General features: G+C 40.2%; 1 protein-coding gene across 1 annotated transcript in view; it reads left to right on the top strand.

Annotated features, from left to right (window-relative positions):
- actr10 (actin related protein 10) overlaps window positions 1–24,431 on the top strand; it is a 37,747-nt gene extending 13,316 nt beyond the window's left edge. The window contains exons 2-13 of the mRNA XM_060917791.1: window positions 4,096–4,168; window positions 4,393–4,475; window positions 4,598–4,706; window positions 10,210–10,317; window positions 10,697–10,764; window positions 12,245–12,324; window positions 13,540–13,575; window positions 13,687–13,766; window positions 15,656–15,729; window positions 22,717–22,798; window positions 22,983–23,184; window positions 23,273–24,431. Of these exons, the coding sequence (XP_060773774.1) occupies window positions 4,096–4,168; window positions 4,393–4,475; window positions 4,598–4,706; window positions 10,210–10,317; window positions 10,697–10,764; window positions 12,245–12,324; window positions 13,540–13,575; window positions 13,687–13,766; window positions 15,656–15,729; window positions 22,717–22,798; window positions 22,983–23,184; window positions 23,273–23,454 (1,177 nt within the window). The 3' untranslated portion in view covers window positions 23,455–24,431. The remainder of the gene's footprint in view (window positions 1–4,095; window positions 4,169–4,392; window positions 4,476–4,597; window positions 4,707–10,209; window positions 10,318–10,696; window positions 10,765–12,244; window positions 12,325–13,539; window positions 13,576–13,686; window positions 13,767–15,655; window positions 15,730–22,716; window positions 22,799–22,982; window positions 23,185–23,272) is intronic.
- The last annotated feature ends 1,206 nt before the right edge of the window (window positions 24,432–25,637 follow it).

Here is a 25,637-nt window from a genome sequence, read left to right as displayed (position 1 = left end):
CATCACTGTCAACCTCTATAGTGTTAAGGTACGTTCTCAGCTCCATTCTGATGCTTTCCTCATCTGACAGTCTAACACTGCTGGAGCTCATGCTGGGCTTTTTAAAAAAAGCTGGACAAAGGTTTTTTTTTTTTTTTTTTTTTTTTCCTTAGGAGGAGGGACAGGCTCTGCTGCTGCACCATTTGCCATGCCAGTGCTGTCTTCATCTTGTAGGGACTTAATTTCGTCAACTGCTCTGGATATAATCTGTTCCACCTTTTCGTTCTTTATGTATGTTGTTCTGAATCGAGGATCAAGAAGAGACGTGATATCTAGAAGGCCATCAAAGATGGGTTCTGAATATTTCTCATTCAAGTAGGTTAGAACGTTTTTCTTTACATCGTTGGTCAGTTGTGTGTCATTCTCCTCTGCAACGAGAATACTTGTGTTGAAGAGATGGAGCACAGGCTTGAGGTAGGAGACACTCAGTGCGTTTACATGCACATAGAGAAAATTGAATTTCTGCCGTAGCTCGACTGAAATCGAAGTTCTAAATGCCATGGAAACACCTTAGCTCAGCTGAAATCGAACCAAACTGGATTTCTCGTAATCGAGCTACGCGACCTAGATTATGCGATTGTAGCCGAGCTACTTAGTGCATGTAAACCCTGTCGAGCTACTTACTTCAGCACTGCCCCTTCCGGAAGTGACGAGACCACAAGCGGGAAACACAACAGCCTCGGTCGGCATGACAACAGTAGTAGAAATGTGCACTTCTGGAGCAATGAGGAGATAGAGTTCATGCTCATTCAGCTTAAGGAGTTGAGAGAAATATATATATATATATATATATATATATATATATATATATATATATATATATATATATATATATCGATGTTGCTGTCCTCATCAACGTTCTTCTTGTGAACACAGAACTGATAACTTTGTTTATACTCTTGAATAGCTCTTCTTCATGACGACAACCGGAAGTGTACCAACACGATGGGGCGTGTAGCGCCACCTGTGGCTCGGGTGCACAATGTACCTCACACAATAGCTCGATTTCCTTGTGTGCATGTAGGATTGGATTTCTCTGGCACCCCTGCTGGGACCCTTAGCTCAATTACCGACAGACAAGAGGGCTCTGATTGGTCCACTCTACATCCGTTGTACACGCACTTTCGCTTCCCTACTTTCCTGGTTTTTGTTTTCACGACCGCCATTTTTAAAAACACGAGCGAAGATGGAGCAGCACGAAGAGCGGTTGATCGAGGAAGTGAGGAAGTACGTACATCTATACGACTCCAGTTCAAGTCATTATAAGTAACTGGAGGATAAACACTCCACTAACCACACCCACCAACTACTCCTAGCAACTTCGCGCCCCCTTGCGTTGTGGCGGTGAGTAACATCGCGCACGCCTATTACTCCCCGCTCAACGATAAATTACAACTGTCTGCGAAAAGCTATCTGCGAAAGCCTTGTAGCAAGAGCATGCAGAGGCCTTAAGGGGGAGCAGGAGTTGGACAGACGGATCGGGGCAGCGTCTGCAGTGATGCGGACGCTAAACCGGTCTGTTGTGGTAGAGAGCGCGGAGCCAAAAGGCAAAGCTCTCAATTTACTGGTCCAGCTATGTTCCCACTCTCACCTATGATCACGAGCTGTGGGTAGTGACTGAAAGAATGAGATTGCAGATACAAGTGGTCGAAATGAGTTTTCTCCGCAGGGTGGCTGGGCTCTCCCTTAGAGACAGGGTGAGAAGCTTGGTCATTCGAGAGAGACTCTGAGCAGAACCACTGCTCCTCCACATCGAAAGGAGTCAGTTGAGGTGGTTTATGCACCTTGTTAAGATGCCCCCGGATGCCTCCCAAGGGAGATTTTCTGGGCATGCCCTACCGGGAGGAGACCCCGGGGCAAACCCAGACACGCTGGAGAGATTACATCTGTCAGCTGGCCTGGGAACACCTTGGTATTCCCCCGGAAGAGCTGGTGGAGGTGGCCGGAGAGAGGGAAGTCTGGGCTGCTCTGCTTAGGCTGCTACCCCCAAGACTCGGATCTGGATAAGTGGTAGAAGATGGATGGTATGTCTGCTTTATAATTTATCTGCAAAAGAAGTCTGTCCATCCATCCGTTATCCATAACCGCTTATCCTGTGCAAGGTTGCGGGCAAGCTGAAGCCTATCCCAGCTGACTATGGGCGAGAGTCCAGGGTGTATCTCACCAAGTTGCCAGGTCATCACAGGGCTGATGCATAGAGACAAACAACCATTCACTCTCACATTCACACCTACGGTCAATTTAGAGCCACCAATTAACTTAACCTGCATGACTTTGGACTGTGAGGGGAAACTCGAGCACCTGGAGGAAACCCATGCAGATACGGGGAGAACATGCAAACTCCACACAGAAAAGCTTCTGTTGGCTACTGGACTCAAACCAAGGACCTTCTTGCTGTGAGGCGACAGTGCTGACCACTACACCACCGTACTGCCCGAAAGAAGTCTAGGAATTTAAAAAAAAAATGCAGGGTGTATCCTGTAAAAAGACAACTTTCTAATTTGACAAACAGTTTGCCATGACCCACTTGATCTCTAGACATGACTTGTAGTAGGCAGTGTATGACTGAGTTAAACGTTTGACAATGACGACAACTTCCAATACAGTTCAGACCACCTTCTGGCGCATTGTCAAACTTTGTTGGTACAATTAAAAAAAAAAAAAAAAAATGTACTCATCGGTTTGTTCTGGGGGATTAATTTCTGCACTTGTCGGCCTTACCCCAGTTGCAGCATGTTCCTCCACATCAGACTCAGGCCTCCATACGATGCGATGAGATTTTAGTGCTTAAGGCGTGTTTTGGTGTTTGGTGATGCCACTGAATCTGCTACAATACCGGAGTGGGTTTCCCAAAAGCCTCTTAACGCTAAGAGCATCTTTAACTAGGAGAGAGGGTGTTCATTGTGATGCTCGCTCTACCAGATCTTTGTGCTACGATGCTTTTGGGAAACCCACTCCAGCTTGGTTTAGGGCAATTCCATGTAAATGTCAACCTCACCATGCAAAATTAAAGCAACATGTAATACATCAAAACCACTCCCAGAGAGATCACCTAGGCCTGTATTTTACAGATGTGAATAAGTTGAACCAATTTGTAACCAACCTAATATGTCACTGTCAGTCTTTCTTTCTTATAATGTAAACCCCAAGCTAAAATCAACTTTGATCATGTACAATTCTATATTATTGCCACAAGCCACAGAAATGTATGCTAAAATCCACAAAACAGCAAAACAATAGCCATCCTAAATATTATTTAAGAACTTTGATAGTTTTAGCTGATATTTAGAGAGTTTTTCAAAGGGTTATGGTGGTTAAATTGCTGATTTTCTAAACATATGCCATTATCTATTTCAGACGCGTCACATCCATAACGGAATTTCGTCACATCCATAACGCTGACTTTTCCTTCCGAAACTGCATGAAATACAAAATATTTTAAACAAAGATTTTTTTAATGTTCACCTTGGACCCCTCTATCAAATGGATATCTCCATTTCGACATTAGGTTTACGATTTCAGAGTTTGATAAAAATGTACAGTCACCCAAGAAAAGTGATACTTTTTCTGTCACATCCATAACGCATCTTTTATTGGCGTTTTCTGGCATGCCCTAGATGTACTATGGGAATTGTTCTTGTTCTATCACTTCTCCAGTATGGTACAGCCTTAAAATATGCAACACCTGTTTAAATACTGGGAGACAATAAAACATGCACTGGGTCATTTGTTGCCATTTTGAGTTCAAGTGTCACGTCCATAACGCTGGAATTGCTCTTTAGTAGCTTCTGATTATCCAGAATCGGAGCTAGGCCTGCCTCTTATTTGCAGATAATGATTTTAAAAGTATCCGCATTACAGGCAAATCACCTTACATTGTTTACACATTTTTAAAATATTAATTATTTTAAGGTGTTATTGGTCTCTTTCTTAAATAATTGATTGCCTTTTAATTCATTGCATCAATCTGAATAGTCAGATACCTACAGTTTTACCTCTACTCTCTATTAAAGCAGTACTTTTTTATATAAATAAACGTGTGACCATGCTCTGCAGATGCGGCTTTGCTGGCGAGACCGGGCCAAGGTTTATCATTCCTAGTGAGATCCAGCGTCCTGGACTCCAGCAGGTGAGCCGGATATCTACCATCAAATGCCCAGTGTGGTTACTGATCAGGTTAAAAAAAAAAACCCAAAAACTAAAGCGCAGGTATCCAATATTGGGGGGGACATAGTGAGAGGTCCAAACATCTGGCATGTGTCTAAATGACCAGTGATTTTGTCTTTTGAAACCGATTAAATATATGCAGTTTAAGAAGATGTGGAGTAGTGTTTTTTCTTTTCCTTCTCCCAGCCCATTAAGGTGGTGCAGTACAACATAAACACAGAGGAGCTGTACGCCAACCTGAAGGAGTTCATTCACACATTGTACTTTAGGTAAGAGATGCACGCCACATTTTATGTCGTGCTTCTGGATATCCGGTCGCATATCAACACAGCTTGTTGCCTGTTTACCTCTTCTGGCAGGTTCAGCATTGTGATTTGTTCTGTGTTTGTAGGCATTTGCTTGTGAATCCACGTGACAGAAGAGTGGTTATCATCGAGTCCATCCTCTGCCCTTCACACTTCAGAGAAACACTATCACGAGTCTTCTTTAAACACTTTGAGGTAACTGCTGGAGCTCATTAAAGCAGCGTCGTCAGGTGGCGAATCCTGGTTCGGCTGTGGACGCAGCAAAGTGTTTTTCATAGAACCAAAACTTGAAAAATACTGCGGTAGAGCTGATAAACATGTTGGGGAGTGGCCGTAGTTCAGCTGGGCGTCTGTAGCAGATCCTCTGTTGCAATTTATCCAGTCATACCTGAAGTCCACTCCTCAGACCAGAAACGAGCTACAGGGCACATTTAGGTCAAAATGGGGAGAGTTTTCACAGAAATAATAGATTTTTCACTTTATTTACCCTCTCTGGTTTGACTACTGAATTGATTTGCTTCAAGGTTGAGGATGAAAATGGAGTGTTTAAAGATGAATGGACACAAAAATGTCTCCCTCAAGATAGATGTCTCATTTTGTTCAGAGCCCATGGAGTTTGTCAGATGTGGTAATGCGAAGCACCACTATGAAGGAAAACGCAACCACTTCCAATTGTTGGCTCATCTGGCCAACAGGCGATGAGCTTACGCCGTCATGTTCAAGTTCAGAGTGTTTGTCATATGCACAGTAAGGGCATGTCCTCTTGCACAATGAAATTCTTAGTTTGCTGTCCACCATGAATGCCAGTTACAAATAAATAAATAGGTGGAAGAAATACTACAAAGTAAAGGCAATATAGTGCAAAATAAAAGCAAAAAAACACCCAGTATAGTACAAAATAAAGGTAAATGTAGTGCAAAATAGGTAGTGTAATACAAAAATAAGGCAATGATCGGACGTGGCAGTAATGTGCAAACATGTAAACAGTCAAGGGCAGTTTACAGGGAGGTAGTCCATGGTTATATCCTCCTGTCTGTTGTTCAGGAGTCTGATGGCGGTGGGAAAGAAAGTTCTTTAGTCTTACATTTCACACTGTGTTGTCCGGTGTCATCCACATTTCACGAAAATCGCGTCTTCTCTCTCAATTCTTCACCGATTTTTACTCCCCGCTGGTCGAAACGCCTGGGGAGGGATGTCGTGGTGATGTCCGTCTGTCGAAGGGTACTCAACCTTCTGAAATCAACTTCTCTCTAAATTTTTGGAGAAATTTCAGGAAACTTGATAGGATTCTTTGTTATATGTTGGTAATATGCATATTGCAATTTAGTTCAATTTGGTCACATTTTTTCAGAGTTATGGCCCTTGATTACCAAACTTGTGCTTCGACAATTTCATGAGGATGTATTAAGCTCTTATAGCATAGATATAGTTGCCAGCAGGGGATATTTGTGCTCTTGGAGCACTCCTGGGTTTGTTTTGTTGATTCATTCATTCATGAATTTAATGAAATTTACAACCAATATAGATACATGTTATTTACCAGCTGGGAGGTCTGTATCGTGAAATACCGTGACTGAGGTCTTGAAAGTACTGAGCGAGGCCCTCTGGGCCGAGGTCGGTATTCAAGGCCGAGGTCACAGTATTTCACCATACGGACCGACCTTAAGCTGGTAAATAATATTAATTTTTTTCTTTACCAAATTCTAACAGAAAACGAGAGCGCCCGAAAGGGAAAACTGAGCCAAGCCGCCATTTTGAATCCTCATTCACGGCTGTAATGCAAATTGCTTCCTCCTCGGTATACAAGTGCACTTCCATGGCAGGAAAAGAACTACATTTTGCCGCCTGTGTAGTCCCCTATTTATACAAATAGGAGTCATTCAGGATTCAGCCATGTTTTTGCTCGGTGTTAGCAAATTACAGGTTTTAGCTTTCTCCTAAAATGTTTTATTTTATTTCTTCTTCCTCAGGGTAGTAAAACTCGCTTTCGCTGTGAACACTGTCATTATCGCTATCCATGCTGTAAAATTAATGCTATTCTCCTGAGAAATGCTGGCAAAAACTTATAAGATTTTTGATAATCTTATAAATAAATCTTATTAAAAAAAGATAAATGTTGACAAAAAATTCTACTATGTTTGTTGTTGTGAACGAGCGAGTCGCCAGAGGTCCGTAACTGGGGTCCGTACCGTAGAATATAGACCCGCTCGCCAGCCAATCAGAGTGCAGGATTTGGACCGTGAAAAAAATAAATTACATTATTTACACATTACCATGATATCTAAGGCATAATTAACAATTTACAACAATAAAAAAAATAAAGTTCATTATGTATAAATTATAATTCAAATAGAACACACACACACACACACACACACGTACATAAATCAAAGAAAGAGAGAAAGGAGGAAAAAGGGATAAAGCTCCCCTTCTCCCCCTTCTGTCTCTCTTAGGAAACAAATTTTTTTTATATACAGTATATCATTTCTAATATTAATCAATGAATCGGTAATTTTAATTAAAATTAAACGTAATTCAAATGCAGTGCATCTCTAATGGTGAGACAGTATTCAAAAAAGCCACTGTCTTGTACTTTTTGTACTGTCTCAAATTATATTCAAGACATAAGATTAGTTGCAACTATAGAAAAATATAAGCATTCATTCATTCTTTTTGGTAGGAAGGTGGGTCTGCTTGGGCTGCATATAGCTTCTACCCAAATTTGCATAATTGCAATTAATAATGAAAATATGGAGTAATGAAGCCCTAACGAGCAGTTTCCACACACATCACTTCTCCCTCAGTTCTTCACTAATTTTGATTCTTTCTGGCATGAAGGTAGGGGAACCTAGGGTGCATATAATTCCTACCCAGACTTGCTTAATTGCAATTATTAATGAAGTTATGGACTAATTTAGCCTTAAAGTGCATATCCTGGACCAAATTCTTTTTTTTTTTTTTTTTAATATGAAAGAGTGTCCATTTACACTCATCCAGAAGGGTAATTTTGCACAAGGCCATCTGTCTACAGCAGAAAAAAAATAAAATAAAACGCGTCTGGAAAAATCCCAAGGGAGTCTGGAGCCGGGTTCGTGACGCCACCTGCGGAAGCGCCAGCAGGCTGCGCGAGCTTGCACGGTTTCAGTGCACAGCCTGTGTAGACCAAGTTTAGCAGCTAGCGATTTTGCATTGAGAAATGGAATTGTCACCTGAGCGCAATGTGGGAAACGATGAGTACTAATCCCATCATGACTGGTGTTGCTACACCCTCCTACAATACATCTGTTAACCATTTTAATAATTACGTGATAACATTGAAGAAATTTGCAGAAAACCACCAGGTCGTTTTCTCATAAACAAACCAGCGCTGACGTAGGATTCAGAGGGAGGTGTCCTGCACGTGACGTCACGAAAATCAACGTTTCCCAGGAAATCCAAATGCCAAGTTTTTTCAGAGGCGGACCAATTTGCCTCAGATGGCTTGATTTCAACTGAATGTTTCTGGTATTGCGCAAGGTAAAAAAAAAATGCACAAAATGTGACAGATATTTGACCAAAGTTTAATATAAGATAGGAGAATTACATTGATCTCGCTCCTGAATTTACCCATGATATGCACTTTAATGAGCAGTTCAACAAAAATCACTTCTTGGTCAATTCCTCGCCATTTTGGATTCTTTCTGGCAAATAGGTCGGTATTCCTAGGGTGGCTATAGCTTCTATATATAGCTTGTATATAGTGTATATACAGTTAGGTCCATATATATATTTGGACACTGGCACAAATTTGTTTTTTTTTTTACCTGTTTACTGAAACATATTCAAGTTATATAATGGACATAAAGTCCAGACTTTCAGCTTTTATTTGAGGGTATCCACATTAAAATTGGATGAAGGGTTTAGGAGTTTCAGCTCCTTAACATGTGCCACCCCGTTTTTAAAGGGACCAAAAGTAATTGGACAATTGGCTCAAAGGCTATTTCATGGGCAGGTGTGGGCAATTCCTTCGTTATGTCATTCTCAGTTAAGCAGATAAAAGGCCTGGAGTTGATTTGAGGTGTGGTGCTTGCATTTGGAAGATTTTGCTGTGAAAAAAACATGCGGTCAAAGGAGCTCTCCATGCAGGTGAAACAAGCCATCCTTAAGCTGCTAAAACAGAAAAAACCCATCCGAGAAATTGCTACAGTATTAGGAGTGGCAAAATCTACAGTTTGGTACATCCTGAGAAGGAAAGAAAGCACTGGTGAACTCATCAATGCAAAAACACCTGGACGCCCACAGACGACAACAGTGGTGGATGATCGCAGAATAATTTCCATGGTGAAGAGAAACCCCTTCACAACAGCCAACCAAGTGAACAACACTCTCCAGGAGGTAGGCGTATCAATATCCAAATCTACCATAAAGAGAAGACTGTATGAAAGTAAATACAGAGGGTTCACTGCACGGTGCAAGCCACTCGTAAGCCTCAAGAATAAAAAGGCTAGATTGGACTTTGCTAAAAAAGCATCTAAAAAAGCCAGCACAGTTCTGGAAGAACATTCTTTGGATAGATGAAACCAAGATCAACCTCTACCAGAATGATGGCAAGAAAAAAGTATGGTGAAGGCGTGGTACAGCTCATGATCCAAAGCATACCACATCATCTGTAAAACACGGCGGAGGCAGTGTGATGGCTTGGGCATGCATGGCTGCCAGTGGCACTGGGTCACTAGTGTTTATTGATGATGTGACACAGGACAGAAGCAGCCGGATGAATTCTGAGGTATTCAGAGACGTACTGTGTGCTCAAATCCAGCCAAACTGATTGGTCGGAGTTTCATAATACAGATGGACAATGACCCAAAACATAAAGCCAAAGCAACCCAGGAGTTTATTAAAGCAAAGAAGTGGATTATTCTTGAATGGCCAAGCCAGTCACCTGATCTCAACCCAATTGAGCATGCATTTCACTTGTTAAAGACTAAACTTCAGACAGAAAGGCCCACAAACAAACAGCAACTGAAAACCGCTGCAGTAAAGGCCTGGCAGAGCATTAAAAAGGAGGAAACACAGCGTCTGGTGATGTCCATGAGTTCAAGACTTCAGGCAGTCATTACCAACAAAGGGTTTTCAACCAAGTATTAGAAATGAACATTTTATTTAATTTGTCCAATTACTTTTGAGCCCCTGAAATGAAGGGATTGTGTTTAAAAAAAATGCTTTAGTTCCTCATATTTTTATGCAATCATTTTGTTCAACCCACTGAATTAAAGCTGAAAGTCTGAACTTCAACTGCATCTGAATTGTTTTGTTCAGAATTCATTGTGGTAATGTACAGAACCAAAATTAGAAAATTGTCTGTCCAAATATTTATGGACCTAACTGTAGCTTGCAATGTTTATTGTGCAAGGTGGCCCACTTTAGATCATTTCTTCTGAACTAGACAGGGCCAGAGTGAGCTGCGTTGTCACTGACGGTCTTGTCTTCTTTTTAGCCAAAAACAGATTACTAATGGAATTGGGAATAACCGTAACTGTTGACCAAATGATGGCATGCTAGCTGATTATCTTTGATCTTTGTAAGCAAGGAATTTTATGTCCCTTTACAAGTTTTCCTACACTAAACCTTTTCTGTGTGCTTTAAAACAGTATTCGTTTAGCTTAATGGAATGTTTAAATAGTACATCATGTCACAAGATGCCTTTCTTCCCACTTAGGTTCCATCAGTGCTTTTTGCTCCCAGCCACCTAATGTCCATCATGACTTTAGGCATCAACTCTGCTCTTGTGATGGACTGTGGACATACAGAAACGTTGGTGTTGCCCGTATCCTTTTTTGCACGTATTTCAGGCACAAAGAGATGAGGAGCGTGCTTTTGAGTACTAAACCTTGGAGTTGGTCAGCTGTGCCAGTTGAGGGCTGCGATGTCAATGCCATCAACAGTCCATTTATCAGACAGGAAGCCTGTTAGAAGGTTTGGAATAAATACCTGCAGACACACTGGAGTCCTCAGTGCCAGTGCAGCAGCTAAGCAATGCAAATGGACTTTAAAGGAGGCTATCAAGTAACTACTGATATGAATGTTTTCCCACACACTTTTTATTAGAGATGGTACTAAGGTAGCTGTTGCACTGCTTGTTATTGATTAAGTCTTTCACTCATGCATATGAGTATGATTTTATTTTTTTCCTAAACATTTACTAGGTTTATGAAGGCATTCCTATTCTGTCTGCATGGGAAGCCTTGCCAATGGGTGGAAAAGCCATTCACAAGTAAGTCAGGTGATCACACTGGTGAAAAGGTCTTTTGTTTTATGTGCATAAGCTTTCAGACATGATGTGGTTTTAAAATGGAGAAAGTGGGTTTTGTTAACTTGATGACTTAATGTAGCGTCCAATTAGACATGCAGCATCTAACAGCCCAGGGATGCAAACGGCGCGCCTTTTGGCGGATGCCGCCTTTTTCACGGCTGAATCGTGCAGATCTGATTTTTTTTTTTTAAAGGGGGGGCGTTGGAGTGTCTGATTATAATTTCAAAGTAAATTCTGTATTAAAATTACTAAAGCAAATGCCATTACAGTCCATGAAACATAGGAAGTATAAGTATGAGAAGAAAACAGTAAATCAGAAAGCTGCGCACATTTGCGCAGCTTTCGCGCAAACGTGCGCAACTTTCTGATTTACTGTTTTTATACTTCCTATGTTTCATGGACTGTAACGGCATTTGCTTATTTAGTAATTTTAATACAGAATTTACTTTGAAATTATAATCAGACACTCCAACGCCCCCCCTCCCCCCCCCAAAAAAAACGGATCTGCACGATTCAGCCGTGAAAAAGGCGGCATCCGCCAAAAGGCGTGCCGTTTGCATCCCTGCAGCCTTATTCAGAAGATTTTAAAGCATCGCTCAGATTTAATACAAATGGAGTGTTAAAGTGCATATCACGGGAAAATTCAGGAGCAAGATCAATGTAATTCTCCTATTTTATATTAAACTTTGGTCAAATATCTAACATTCTGCGTTCTCTGCAATTTTTTTTTACCTTGCGCAATACCAGAAAAATTCAGTTGAAATCAAACCATTTGAGGCGAATTGGTCCGCCTCTGAAAAAAACTTGGTATTTGGATTTCCTGGCAAACATTGATTTTCATGACGTCATCTGCGGGACGCCTCCTTCTGAATCCTATGTCAGCGCTGGTTTGTTTGAGAGAACAACCTGGTGGTTTTCTGCAAATTTCTTCAATGTTATCACGTAATTTATTAAAATGGTTAACAGATGTATCGTAGGAGGGTGTAGCAACACCAATCTTGATGGGATTAGTACTCATCGTTTCCCAAAAGACCGGATAATGAGAGAGAAATGGGAGCGCTTGGTGTACACAGGCTGTGCACTGAAACCGTGCAAAGCTCTCGCAGCCTGCTGGCGCTTCCGCAGGTGACGGCACGATTCTGGCACCAGACTCCCTTGGGATTTTTCCAGACACGTTTTATTTTTTCTGCTGTAGACAGATGGCCTTGTGCACAATTACCCTTCTGGATGAGTGTGTAAAGGGACATTCTTTTATTTATATATATATATATATATATATATATATATATATATATATATATATATATATATATATAAAACGAAATTGGTCCAGAATATGCACTTTAACACTTGTATACAGTCTATTGATGCTCAGAAAATGTGATTGCTGGGAACTCTGGTATTTAATGTGCTTTTTATTTCATTCCTCACCACCATATAGGGAGTTGGAAAGTCTGCTAATAGAGCAGTGCACAGTGGATACAGACTTGAGCACCGGCCAGAGTTTACCAACTGTCATAGGTAAAGGTCTGCTACTGGACATACTGGTACATGTGTCTCCAGCTCATCTTTAAATCCTTTTACTTTATCTAATTGTTACATAGAGGAAAAGACGAGGTATGTGATTTTAGGAAGCACTTTAGGAGGAAGACCAAAACAACAGACCAAATCAAACCATGTACTAATTAGGGATGTTGACCGATGACCGTTTGACCGATGGTTGACCGAATCAACGTCAACCGGTTAATTTTTTTTTGGTTGTCGGTTTAAAAAAAAAATCAATCGTTTTGGAGCGGAGAACCTGGAATTCTGTGTTGTAAACGCTTGGGGCATGCCATGCGGTGTAAGGACGACAGCTGACAAATCAGAAACACCCATTCACTCATGTCCCGCCCCAGTTGAAGACAGCTGCCACTCGGCGAAAGAAGTGTAGACACAGGCTTTTTTAGCTTACAAATTACTATTCTGTTTTTTTTTTTTATTATTATTATAAGGCACATCGAGTTTAGTCCTGCCTTGGCCAGTGCATTCTGAAAGTATGTTTCGGTCTGTCGCCAACAATGCATGTTATTGCAGATCAGATCTCTCCACACAAACTAAAGGCGCAGATGCCGACTTTTGGAGGGAAGGGGAGAGAATGAAATGACAGCGGTGTCTGGAGGGGGAGTGACAAACGCAGCTTTTATGTCTGTGAGCCAAGTCGGTGACGGCTTCAGAGCAACTTCAATACCATGCAGTAATGGCGTGTTGATATTGGTAACGGCGTTATAACGATTGTAGCTAATTAATTAGATTACCTGGCGTTATAACAGCCTTTATTTTAACGCCGTTATTCCCATCACTGAATGTTATGTACTTCTAGCACTTGACTTATTTTCAACGCCATCATGGCCAACTGAAACTGTCTCTAAGCTGGAGCCATTTGTCTTCCGCTCCAATACAAACCCCTCGACATCAGTGCCACATTTGACTAAATGTTTCACGCTGTAGAAAAGGTAATGTGAGTGGAGGGCAGCGACTGGGACTGAATGTGCAGATGCTCGCGGTTAGATTTAAAATAGATTCTAATAATTCCAATTCCAGAATCTTAAACTCCTAGGTTAACCGGCTAATGAGGCTCGGTGGTCGGTCAAGATTTTTTTTTAGTTTTCGCCATCCCTAGTACTAATGTCTGTCAGAATTGGAATGGATCAGACGCGCTTTTTTTTTGACATCTGTATTGTCTCTTTGCTTTAGGCACCATTCCAGAAGAAGTTGTAGAGGATATCAAAGGTAAGCTCCAAAGCAACAGTAGATGAGTGAAAGACTGTGATTGACAACTGTAAACAATTCTATTAACTAATCCATTTGGGTTTTTTTTGTCCTGTTCCTTTCTGTAATTAGTGAGGACGTGCTTTGTCAGTGACTTGCAGAGAGGTCTGAAAATCCAGGAGGCCAAGTTCAACATGGATGGAACTGCAGAGGTTTTATGACCTTTTCTGTTCAGTGTTTATTTAAACATTGTTTTAGTATGTCATTGTAATTGAAGCTCTGTGAAAAAAGCACTTGTGCAGGGTGTTTTTATTGTTAGCTGTACAGTGTGCTGCTTAAGGCGATGCAGGATGTGTGTAAGGAACACTGAATGATAGTTGATTGGTTCAGAGCAGTGTGTGTGGTTTTTTTTTTTTTTTTTTTTTAATATAATAGACACACAGTTGTGGTCAGGAGTTTACATACAGTGACATGAATGTCATCTTGAATATGAATGTCATGGCAATATTTGGGCTTTCAATGATTTCTTTGAACTGTTCTTTTTCTGTGGCAGAATGTACAGCATACATCTTTAATTAAAAAAAAAACCACTAGAATTTGGTGCACAAGTTTTAATTTTCTTTGGATTTTCTGAAATCAACACAGGGTCAAAATTATACACACAGGTTCAAAAATGTACATACACTCACTTCGATTATTAATTCAGAGGTGCTGAAACTTCCAAAATGTCTCTTATCTTGCCAAGGCCGAGGTCTCTTAACTTCCTGTTCGTGATCATGATTGACTACAGCTGGTAGTTTCTCTGTGCCTTCATAAAAAGGGTTTGTTTACAGCACTCAGTGGATTGACCAACACACAGTAAAATGGGAAAGTCCAAGGAGCTCAGTGCAGCTCTGAGAAAGAGGATCGCATACCTTGAACATGACTTCGGAGTTACAACAGGACAATGAACTCAAACACGCATTAGAGCTGGTTGTGGAGGATGAAGCAGGCTAGTATTGAGCTTAAAACAAGTCCTGACTTCAACCCTAGTGAAAATATATGGACTGTGCTAAAAGTCAAGTCCATGCCAAGAAAAGAAAAAACAAATTTAATTGAATTCTACCATGAAGAGTCATGAAATATCCAACCAGAATTCTGCCAGAAGCTTGTTCATGGTAAACAAAAATGTTTGGTCAAGGTGAATCTTGCGAAGAGACATTTTACCCAAATATTAGGTGTGCTGTGTGTGAGAATTTTTTTTTTTTTTTTTTTTACCCTATATGTATAATTTTGACCCTGTGTTGATTTAAAAAAAAAAACAAAGAAAATTAGAATTTGGTGCACAAGTTTTAGTGGGTTTTTTTAAATTTCTTTTTTTTTTTTAAAAGATGTATGCTGTACATTCTGCCATAGAAAAAGAACAGTTCAAATAAATTACTAAAAGCCCAAATATTGGCATGACATTCATGTCACTGTATGTAAACCTCTGATCACAAGTGTGTGTCAAAAGTTTGGAAACGCCTTCAAATTCGATGTTTTTTCTTTATTTTAATTAACTAAGACACTGTGTCTTAAAGTAATGACTGACTGTTATTTCTCTTTACTTAGTTGAGTGGTTCTTGACATAATATGGATTACTACAGTTGTCAAACAGGGAAATTTACTGTATTTTTATTATTTACTTTTTTACTGGTGTCAAATGCGTTAAGAAGGCAAGAAATTCCATTTTTGAAAAGACACACCTGTTAATTGAGAAGCATTCCAGGTGACTACCTCATGAAGCTGGTTCAGATAATGCCAATAGTGTGCAAAGCAGTTATCAAGGTAAATAGTGACGACTTTGAAGAATCTAAAAGATGAAACGTGATGTTTTTGTAACACTTTTTTTTTTTTGTTTACCATATAATTCCATATGTTCTATATGTTATTTCATAGTTTTGATGAGTTCAGTATTGTTCTACAGTGTAGGGGAAAAAAAATTAAAACATTGAATTTGAAGGTGTTTCCAAACTTTTGACTAGTACTGTGTGTGTGTGTGTGTGTGTGTGTGTATGCACACATACATTGTATGTGTTTTTATATAAATTTTACAAAAAGTGTTTTATTGATTTGTCTACAGAGACCTGCTCCTCCACCAGATGTTGAGTATCCCTTGGACGGAAGGAAGATCCTTCACGTAAAGGGGTCAATCAGGTAAACCTGCAGACGCTTAAACCAAAACGATATTCTGTACAAACACCAATATGGTTTTAGAAAGGGATACTCTACCTCAATGGTACTTATACAATTAATGGATAGAATTACTTCGACTATTGACAATAGAGAATTTACCATAGGAATCTTTCTAGGCTTATTCAAAGTGTTTGACACGGTAAACCATTCTATTCTTCTTAAAAAGCTAAAAAAAAATAAAAAATACTGCATTAACGACACGGCACTTAAATGGTTTATTAGATACCTATCTGACCGACAACAGTATGTTGCTCTTAATGAAATCACGTCATCATGCAAACCAGTAAATTGTGGAGTTCCTCAGGGATCAATTCTTGGATCTTTATTGTTTTTAATCTATGTTAACGACCTTGCTGAAGCATCTTCATTTATCTTTTATTTTATTTGCCGACGATACAAATCTTTTCCTTTCACACGCAGACTTTTTGATTCTTTAATACGACTAGCCAACCAAGAATTAGAAAAAGTCATTACTTGGTTTGAAGTCAACAAGCTGTCCGTTAATGTTAAAAAGACGCATTACCTTATCTTTTGTAGTAAAAACAAGACGTGCAATAGAAAAAATGCTAATTTTCTTAAAGAACCTTCCCCTCTCCCAAGAATGTCAGGCAAAATTCCTAGGAATACTGATTGACGATCGATTGACATGGAAGGCCCACATTGCTATGCTAGTAAATAAAATTTCAAAAGCTATCGGGATCATGGGGAAAAATTAGACACTTTCTAACACAGAGAACCCTTATTACTATATATAACAGTTTAATCTACCCTTACCTCATCTATTGTAATATTGTTTGGGGATGTGCCTACAGAACGTCCCTTCACCCTATAGTAATACTACAAAAAAAAAAATTTGTACGTATTGCCACCGGTTCCAGATACTACACTCACTCATCACCGCTGTTTGAAAAGCTTAGAATTTTGGATATTAACAGATTTCAACTAGCTCTTTTCACAGCTCAATTCATAAATCTCAATCTGCCTGAGACTTTTGACAGCTTTCTTAATTTTCGTTCACAGTTTCACAATTATCTAACTTGCCAAAGCACCCAATTACACATTTCCTCTATTCAGAACTTCCTTGGCCCAAATGAGTGTGAAATACAAATGTATTAATGTATGGAATGATCTTCCCCTCTCCCTAAAGAATTTTACCTCTGATAACTTTCAAATGTAATCTTAAAAACCATCTGCTATCCAGTCCCAACCACTTCTAAATCCTCCATTTCATCATATGTACTTGGTTAGTTTTTTGATTTTCACACATCACATCACATTATCTCTAGCCGCTTTATCCTTCTACAGGGTCGCAGGCAAGCTGGAGCCTATCCCAGCTGACTACGGGCGAAAGGCGGGGTACACCCTGGACAAGTCGCCAGGTCATCACAGGGCTGACACATAGACACAGACAACCATTCACACTCACATTCACACCTACGGTCAATTTAGAGTCACCAGTTAACCTAACCTGCATGTCTTTGGACTGTGGGGGAAACCGGAGCACCCGGAGGAAACCCACGCGGACACGGGGAGAACATGCAAACTCCACACAGAAAGGCCCTCGCCGGCCCCGGGGCTCGAACCCAGGACCTTCTTGCTGTGAGGCGACAGCGCTAACCACTACACCACCGTGCCGCCCCGTTTTTTGATTTTATAGTATGTTATTAGAATGCATTTTCGTCTTATATTATTTTTTGTTTTTGTTATTGATTTAATTGTATATGCTTATTTTGCAATCCATTTGAACGGTTTTAGATTTTTGTTACATCTATGTTCTAATTCATCTGAGAATTCTCATTAGTATTGTGATAGTATTTAGTTTAAAGGAGGAAGGCTTGGCATAAGCCTTGTTAGGCTTCTCTCCTCCTGCACTTTTTTTAATTCATTTCATTACTTCACTGTTTTTTGTGCGAATAAATAAACAAACGCCTTTTCTAAAACATGTTAATTTTGTTATATATAAATAAAACAATAATTAAATATATTTAATTATTTTGTGTGTGTGTGTGTGTGTGTGTGTGTGTGTGTGTGTGTGTATATATAAAATATAATACATACATACATACATACATACATACACTGGGTGCGATATGGTGGGGATCATACCCCCCCTCTGGTTTTTATCTCTGCTGAAAAAAATCCTCGGAGACAACCCCGTCAATAAAACAAACAAACCAAAAAAAAAAAGTTGACATGACAGGCATGTTGTGACACAGTTTTCTATGGTCTACATTGCACTCACTTTCAAAACGACCCGAAGTGGCAGCTTTGATGTTCACGAACGTCCCCAGCAAATAGATACATTGTAGATAATAACAATATCTTTGCGTTCTATGCAGGGATGCAAACAGAGCGCCTTTTGGCGGATGCCGCCTTTTTCACGGCCCCCCCTTTTTTTTTTTTTTTTTTTTTTTTTTTAGGGGGGACGTTGGAGTGTCTGATTATAATTTCAAAGTAAATTCTGTATTAAAATTACTAAATAAGCAAATCCGTTACAGTCCATGAAACAGGAAGTATAAGGATGAGAAAAAAACAGTTTAAATCGGAAAGCTGCGCATAATGTGAACAAACTGTTCATTTAGTATTCATGTATTTTAGTGATTTTCGAGTCACTGTCCATTTAATCCGGAGGGAGAGAAACATCACAGCAACGCGAAAAGCAGTGTGAACTTTGTGTTAGTGTTCATGTATTTAGTCAGAGAGATAGGAAGATGAATTTACTATCTCTGGTTTAGTGTTCGTTTTCATTTAGTGTTATCATACATGAAAATCCCTCACCTTTCGGCGAAATTCGCCGTTTTGAAATCAAAATGGGTGACCTATGTGAATTGTGTAGATCCGATGAGAAAAAAATTGGGGGGGGTTTGATATTGACCCAAAGGGCAAGGAGGTCGCTTTGCACCCATAGACAGTTCGTGCCGGTTTGCGCCTCCTCCTCCTGCTTTGATATTGATGCCATAGCGACAAGTACATCTCGCTGCGAAGGGCAAGCAGCATCATTTCGCGCCTCTTCTCCTGCTGGCCAGAGCGTGCACACATCAGTCAGAGTAGAGTGCAGACCAGACCACCAGAAGCTGGAAGCTGGATTGAGTCATCGGACTGAATTTCCTACTTTTTTCAAACTTTCCTGATCGCTATCAAAACAAACAAAACTTCCGGCTTGATTACGTCAGCATTCGAAACAGGGCGCGTGCGTCCTTTGACAATCCCTGTGTCCGAAATTGCTCGCTACTCACTATATATGGCACTGTATAGTGCAGACGCCATTTTGTAGTGCTGTCCGTGCTGAAAGAAATCAAATCAAAAGTCTCAAATTTGATTTAATAAAAGACAGCAGCAAAGAAGAAAGTATTCAGCCTTGATTTTAAAAAGAACTGAAAGCTGCAGGTACTTCCATATCTTGGCAGGCTGAGTGGTATGCTGGGGCACCTCTTGCCAGCAGACCAGGATATCCAGAGGGAACTTGTGTGGTTCAGTGTTGACCTGACCATCCCCAGCTTTAAGGAGGGAGAGAGCATCATGGAGTGGTGGGGTCATGTCTTCGACAAACCTGACAAGTACCCCTCCCTGGGTGCACTGGTTAAGCGTTGCCTCTCCATCTTTCATGGACTTAGAGTCGAGTCCTCATTTAGTCTGATGAATGATGTAATTGATCAAAGGAGTGGCAACATGAATGTGGAAACATTCAATGCAATACAGACGGTCAAGTACACGCTGATGTCCAGGGGGAAGACAGCTATGCAGCTCTTTAGAAGGGAGGACGTGAAGTTTGGGGAACTTCACGTTCTTTGTTCTATTATTCACATTTTTTTCCAGGGCATAATTTCACTATAACAACATGTATTTGAATTTGTACTGTATGTCCTTGTGCAAATGTCAATACAGTATACTTAGTAAGGAGGCTATAATATTTATTCTGGGGGAGGACCGCCCAAACCAAATAAAATAACACCAGAGGCCACGTCACCATTCGCGCACCCTTCTCACCTTTTTCGCCCCGACCCGTTTTCATGCCTGGTTATTCATTTGATATCATCGGATGTTATTGAGCTGTTAGCCTATTGTTACCTTAATTTTGTGACATTTCATGATTTAAAAAAAAAAAACAAAACCATCTCCCCCCTTCTGGTTTTTTGACAAATCGTACCGTGTGTGTGTGTGTGTGTGTGTGTGTGTGTGTGTGTGTGTGTGTGTGTGTGTGTGTGTGTGTCCTTCTGGTTGGATTTAAGTACAAGTCCATTTTAATGAAAGGGCACTGTGAATGTCCGTGTAAAGCTTCAGTGTCCGGTCGGAATTGACTCGTCCATCACGTGCCAGCTCGGATATACCAAAGATCCTGGTCCAACTCTTTGGCACAAAAGGCGTCCAATTACACAGTGATTGGTGGGAGCCCTAGCCAGTCGAGAAAGGGAGACAGTCTGAGACAGTTAACGTACCAAATACGAGTCTGAAGGAGGCTCATACTGCTACTCTACAGGAAGAAAAATGATTGAGTCCTGCTGGCATTGTGACTAATAGATGTTGGTATAAATACAGAGGTGATTATAGGAAATTGCACGCGCTGATTGGTCAAAAAATTCAGACTATTTCTCGATAAGCCCCTCAAGTGACTCGGCAAAATGGCGGCCGATCGCGGTCACCATAAATGAGGAAGAATTATAAATGATGAAAGAAAATGCTGTTCCTAAAAGCACTAAAGATGCTACGAAGTTTGGCCTAAAACTATTCTAAGGGTAAGATGGAATTGTGATTTTGTTTTGAAATGGGTAAAATAAAGTATTTCATGTGAGTCGGCGTAGATAGACACAAGTCTGCGACATGCCTTTATTACATTTGCATGCTGCTTTAAGTTTGAAATAAATTATTTTTTAAATACAGGATTTTTTGTTTGTTTTATTTATTTTTTTAAAATAATCACTTGTGTTTTTGTACTAAAAACAATTATCTGCCTCAGGCTCAGTGAATATTGGTGAAGAATAACCTCTGCTTTGTCTCCGTTATTATTCCCCGATGTTCACTTCAGCAAATAATTGTTAGTCAGCCAGTTTTGTTGAGGAGTTTATATCCTTACCCTGTTGAATTCAGTAGCTGGTTAGGGAGTAAAGGGAAGTGTTGATGTTTCTCCATGTTTTGTATTTCTGTGTCTGTTCTATCATTTGAGAGTGAGTAAGTGATTTGAGCCTCACGTTATGTGTCTGTGAGAATTGTAGTTACTGTTCTAACGCTATTTGGTTCATGCTAAACTTGTTTGCAGGCTGGAGCACAAAATCTGTGAAATTACAATAAGGCAACCCTTTTCTCTTTAGCCAGAACGTCTATTTTAGCTTTCTAGCTAATATTGTGACTTTTTATTCTTTAGCCTATGTTTTGCTTATAATCTTGCAGAAGCATGCAGAAGGTCCATGATGCATGAACGCTGCTGCTTAATCAAGCAGTCACACAAAGAGCTAACCAGCTGACTGTAGTTAAGACAAGCTCTTACTGAGAGGTTTCTCCATTTCATTTGGTACTCAGTAACTGTGACGGTCACAGTGGCGTGCACAGTAAAGTTATTTTCTTTTCATAAAAACTTCTGAGAAATAATGAGCAGCAAATTCTATGTATACTAACATATTCAACAGTATTGCACTACACCATTGAAGTCATTACTTGCTGTACCTAAACACCTTTTTGTATATTGTACAAGTGGGACAGAGCCATGAATTCTATCCAAATGTTTACACTCAGTCTTGAGATTAATCCTTGCAGCACAGGAAATGTTCTTTTGCAAGTAGCTGACAATAGAGGACTTTCACTGATGTCACAGACTTGTTTTTCATGCAGCGTCTGCCACATTGCCAGGCAAACAACCAACCATGATGGTGAATAGTGAAAATTAAGATGACTGTAGTCAGTACAATCTCTTAAACAATTAAAAGTTTAGATTATACCAGCAGATTGCATTACATCGAAAAACTAACATCCAGATATCACAGAGCCATATAATTTACCCACAAATGTATTTATTCTTAACACTGCTTGCACGCTCGCTCTGTGTGTGCGTTCGCAGCTTCAGATGGTTTAAATGCAGAGGAAGAATTTCACTGTGCTTGAGTGTACATGTGACAGAAATAAAGACTGCTTCTTCTTAATTTACCCACAATTGTATGTATTCCACTTCAAAAGTGTTCGGCAAACCAACTACCGGATTTGGGACACTACGACATCCTGAACTATTTAGTGTTTGGGACTTCTAAATATACAAGATGCCAAAGGCATACAGATGCCGACCGATATCTCGAGGCAGGTTTTGTGCCGGAAGGTTATGGGAAATTCTCAATTTAATAAAAAAAAAAAATTTGACCAAGGTAAGCTCAAATGTGGACTTCTAATAGTAATAAAGAAGCCAGGGCCTAGATCTAGCATATATTTTATGGTGTTTAGCCAAGTAACTAATGCTGTTAGTCTCACCAAGCATTAGGTCTAATAAAATGTATCGCATCCAAAGCCCACATCCAGATCTACATTTTAACGTTACACAGAGCTTTCACACTAACCTGATATAAAGTGTTCTTCTCACACACACACACACACACACACACACACACACACACACACGGGAATACTTTATCATCCAGACTTCCTGTTTAACTGCAGCTCACCATTTCTTCTCTTTCTGGGTTCACCGGGAAGCAGTGAAAAGTTAAGTTAATCCAGGCTCATCTCCACGTCTGTTATTACATCCAAAAAGCACTACAGGTCTCTGGCACTGTGCTTTTTGATGTAACTTCTAGAAGTTTATCTGTAGACGTTTACTGACTTTGGCTTACAATCACTCGTGTGCACTTGTGCTGGTCGCTGGCAAACACAAACCTTGCCAGGCAACATGGCCGTGTGAACAAATCTGTAGTTGCGATGAAGTCATGTGAAGGTTAGAGAGGATAAAATTATGTGAACTCTTCCCCACAGAGACTCGGTTGCAGAGATGTTGTTTGAGCAGGACAATGAAGAAAAATCTATTGCATCACTAGTGCTTGACACTCTTGTTAAGGTAAAAAACACCACAAACAGACTCGAGCACAATCTCAGTAATTTAGCATCACTAAAATACCAGCATTTCAAAGCCCCAAGTTTCAAATTACAGATGCGCTGTTTAATCCAGTGTTTTTCGAATATTATTGTCCATATTCTACTTTGTAATAAACGCTCTTGTCTGTGTGCTTATTCCTCATCAGTGCCCTATTGACACGCGTAAGGTTCTGTCTGAGAACTTGATGGTAATTGGTGGAACAGCTATGCTGCCTGGCTTCCTTCACCGCCTCTTGGCTGAAATCCGCTTACTAGCAGAAAAACCCAAATACCGTGACGCTCTCGCTACCAAGAGCTTTCGCATCCACAGTCCACCAGCAAAGCCCAACTGCACTGCCTGGCTAGGAGGTAAGAAGATCCTTTAGGCTTCTACCTCTAAATTATGCACAAGAATTTAATAAGCAGTCATTACTTTTTCTCCTTCTTACTTGTTCAGGGGCTATATTTGGAGCACTGCAGGACATCCTGGGTAGTCGTTCTGTGTCCAGAGACTACTACAATCAGACAGGCCGCATGCCTGACTGGTGCAGTCTCAGTAGTCCTCCACTGGAGTCACTGTATGACGTTGGAAAGACAGGCCCACCACTCATGAAGAGAGCATTCTCCACAGAGAAATAATCCACTAATAACGCATTGAGACATAGACTTGCATCATCAAATCTTCTTACCTAGACTAACTTTATCAAAAGCAGTTATGTATCTTGTTTCTGATTTTGTGTGTGTAGCTCTTCACAAAAAGAAGAGCAGTGGAGGAACCACTGGTGGCAGTTTCATCACGTAAACTCACAAAGGGCAAGCTGACTGGAATAGCATTTTAACTCCATGTCCCTTTATAATTTAAGTTTATAATGTACCACTGCTGTGACAAGAAGTCCACTGCTATTGATCTGGGGAAAATAACATTTATTAAAAATATCTGGACCCCCCCCATCATTCCGTACATCTATTTGTGTCGTATTTTCAGTGTGTTTTAAAAATCTTGCACTGAGACACAGTACCAGTCAAAGGTTTGGACACACCTACTCATTCATCGGGGTTGTTTTTTGTTCTCAACGTTGTAGAATACTGAAGACATCAAAACAATGAAGTAGCATGTATGGAATTACGTGGTAAACAAGTGTTAAACAAAATATGCTTCCTATTTTAGATTATTCAAAGTAGCTGCCGTTTACCTTGACACTTTACACACTATTGGCATTATCTTAACCAGCTTCATGAGGTAGTCACCTGGAATGCTTTTCAGTTAACAGATGTGTCTCGTCAAAAGTTAGTGCAATTTCTTGCCAAAGTCAAATAGTAAATAATAAAAATACAGTAAATGGCCCTATTCCACAACTGTAGTAATCCATATATTATGTGAGGAACCGCTCGACTAAGTAAAAGAGAAACGACGTCGTCATTTACTTTAAGACATGAAGTGTGGTTTTAATTTTAAAAAAAGATAAACCATTGAATTATTAGATGTGTATAAACTTTTGACTGGTACTGTAAGTTAAAAGAACTTGTATTTAATTTATTTGCACATTAGATACTGAAAATGCTGTTTAAAAAACATGGTGTCTTTTATGTGTACTAAATAAATGTTCCAAAATAAATATTTTAAGGTTTTGTTTTCTTTCTTCAAAATGGTAGTCATGAGACATTTTATATATTTTAAGTCTGAGATTTGTCAGAAGTGTGTGTTTACACACAGGTGTTGTTCAGTGGTGCTTGAAAGTTTGTGAGCCCTTGAGAATTTTCTATGTTTCTGCATAAATATGACCTAAAACATCATCAGATTTTCACACAAGTCCTAAAAGTAGATAAAGAGAACCCAGTTAAACAAATGAGACAAAAATATTATACTTGGTCATTTATTTATTGAGGAAAATGATCCAGTATTCAACATCTGTGAGTGGCAAAAATCTGTGAACCTCTAGGATTAGCAGTTAATCTGAAGGTGAAATTAGAGCCAGGTGTCTTCAATCAATGGGATGACAATCAGGTGTGAGTGGGCACCCTGTTTTATTTAAAGAACAGGGATCTATCGAAGTCTGATCTTCACAACACGTTTGTGGAAGTGTATCATGGCACGAACAAAGTGTATCATTGCATGATCAAAGGAGATTTCTGAGGACCTCAGAAAAAGCATTGTTGATGCTGATCAGGCTGGAAAAGGTTACAAAACCATCTCTAAAGAGTTTTGACTCCACCAATCCGCAGACAGGTTGTGTACAAGTGGAGGAAATTCAAGACCACTGTTACCCTCCCCAGGAGTGGTCGGCCAACAAAGATCACTCCAAGAGCAAGGCACATAATAGTCGGCGAGGTCACAAAGGACCCCAGGGTAACTTCTAAGCAACTGAAGGCCTCTCTCTCACATTGGCTAATGTTCATGAGTCCAGCATCAGGAGAACACTGAACAACAATGGTGTGCATGGCAGGGTTGCAAGGAGAAAGCCACTGCTCTCCAAAAAAACATTGCTGCTTGTCTGCAGTTTGCTAAAGATCATGTGGACAAGCCAGAAGGCTATTGGAAGAATGTTTTGTGGATGGATGAGACCAAAATATAACTTTTTTTTTTTTGGTTTAAATGAGAAGCGTTATGTTTAGAGAAGGCGGCACGGTGGTGTAGTGGTTAGCGCTGTCGCCTCACAGCAAGAAGGTCCTGGGTTCGAGCCCCGGGGCCGGCGAGGGCCTTTCTGTGCGGAGTTTGCATGTTCTCCCCGTGTCCGCGTGGGTTTCCTCCGGGTGCTCCGGTTTCCCCCACAGTCCAAAGACATGCAGGTTAGGTTAACTGGTGACTCTAAATTGACCGTAGG

Source organism: Neoarius graeffei, chromosome 3 (genome assembly GCF_027579695.1).
Source record: "Neoarius graeffei isolate fNeoGra1 chromosome 3, fNeoGra1.pri, whole genome shotgun sequence".
Classification (NCBI taxonomy): Eukaryota; Metazoa; Chordata; class Actinopteri; order Siluriformes; family Ariidae; genus Neoarius; species Neoarius graeffei.
Note: the sequence above shows the minus strand (reverse complement) of the source record. Positions and strands in the feature narration are given on the sequence as shown.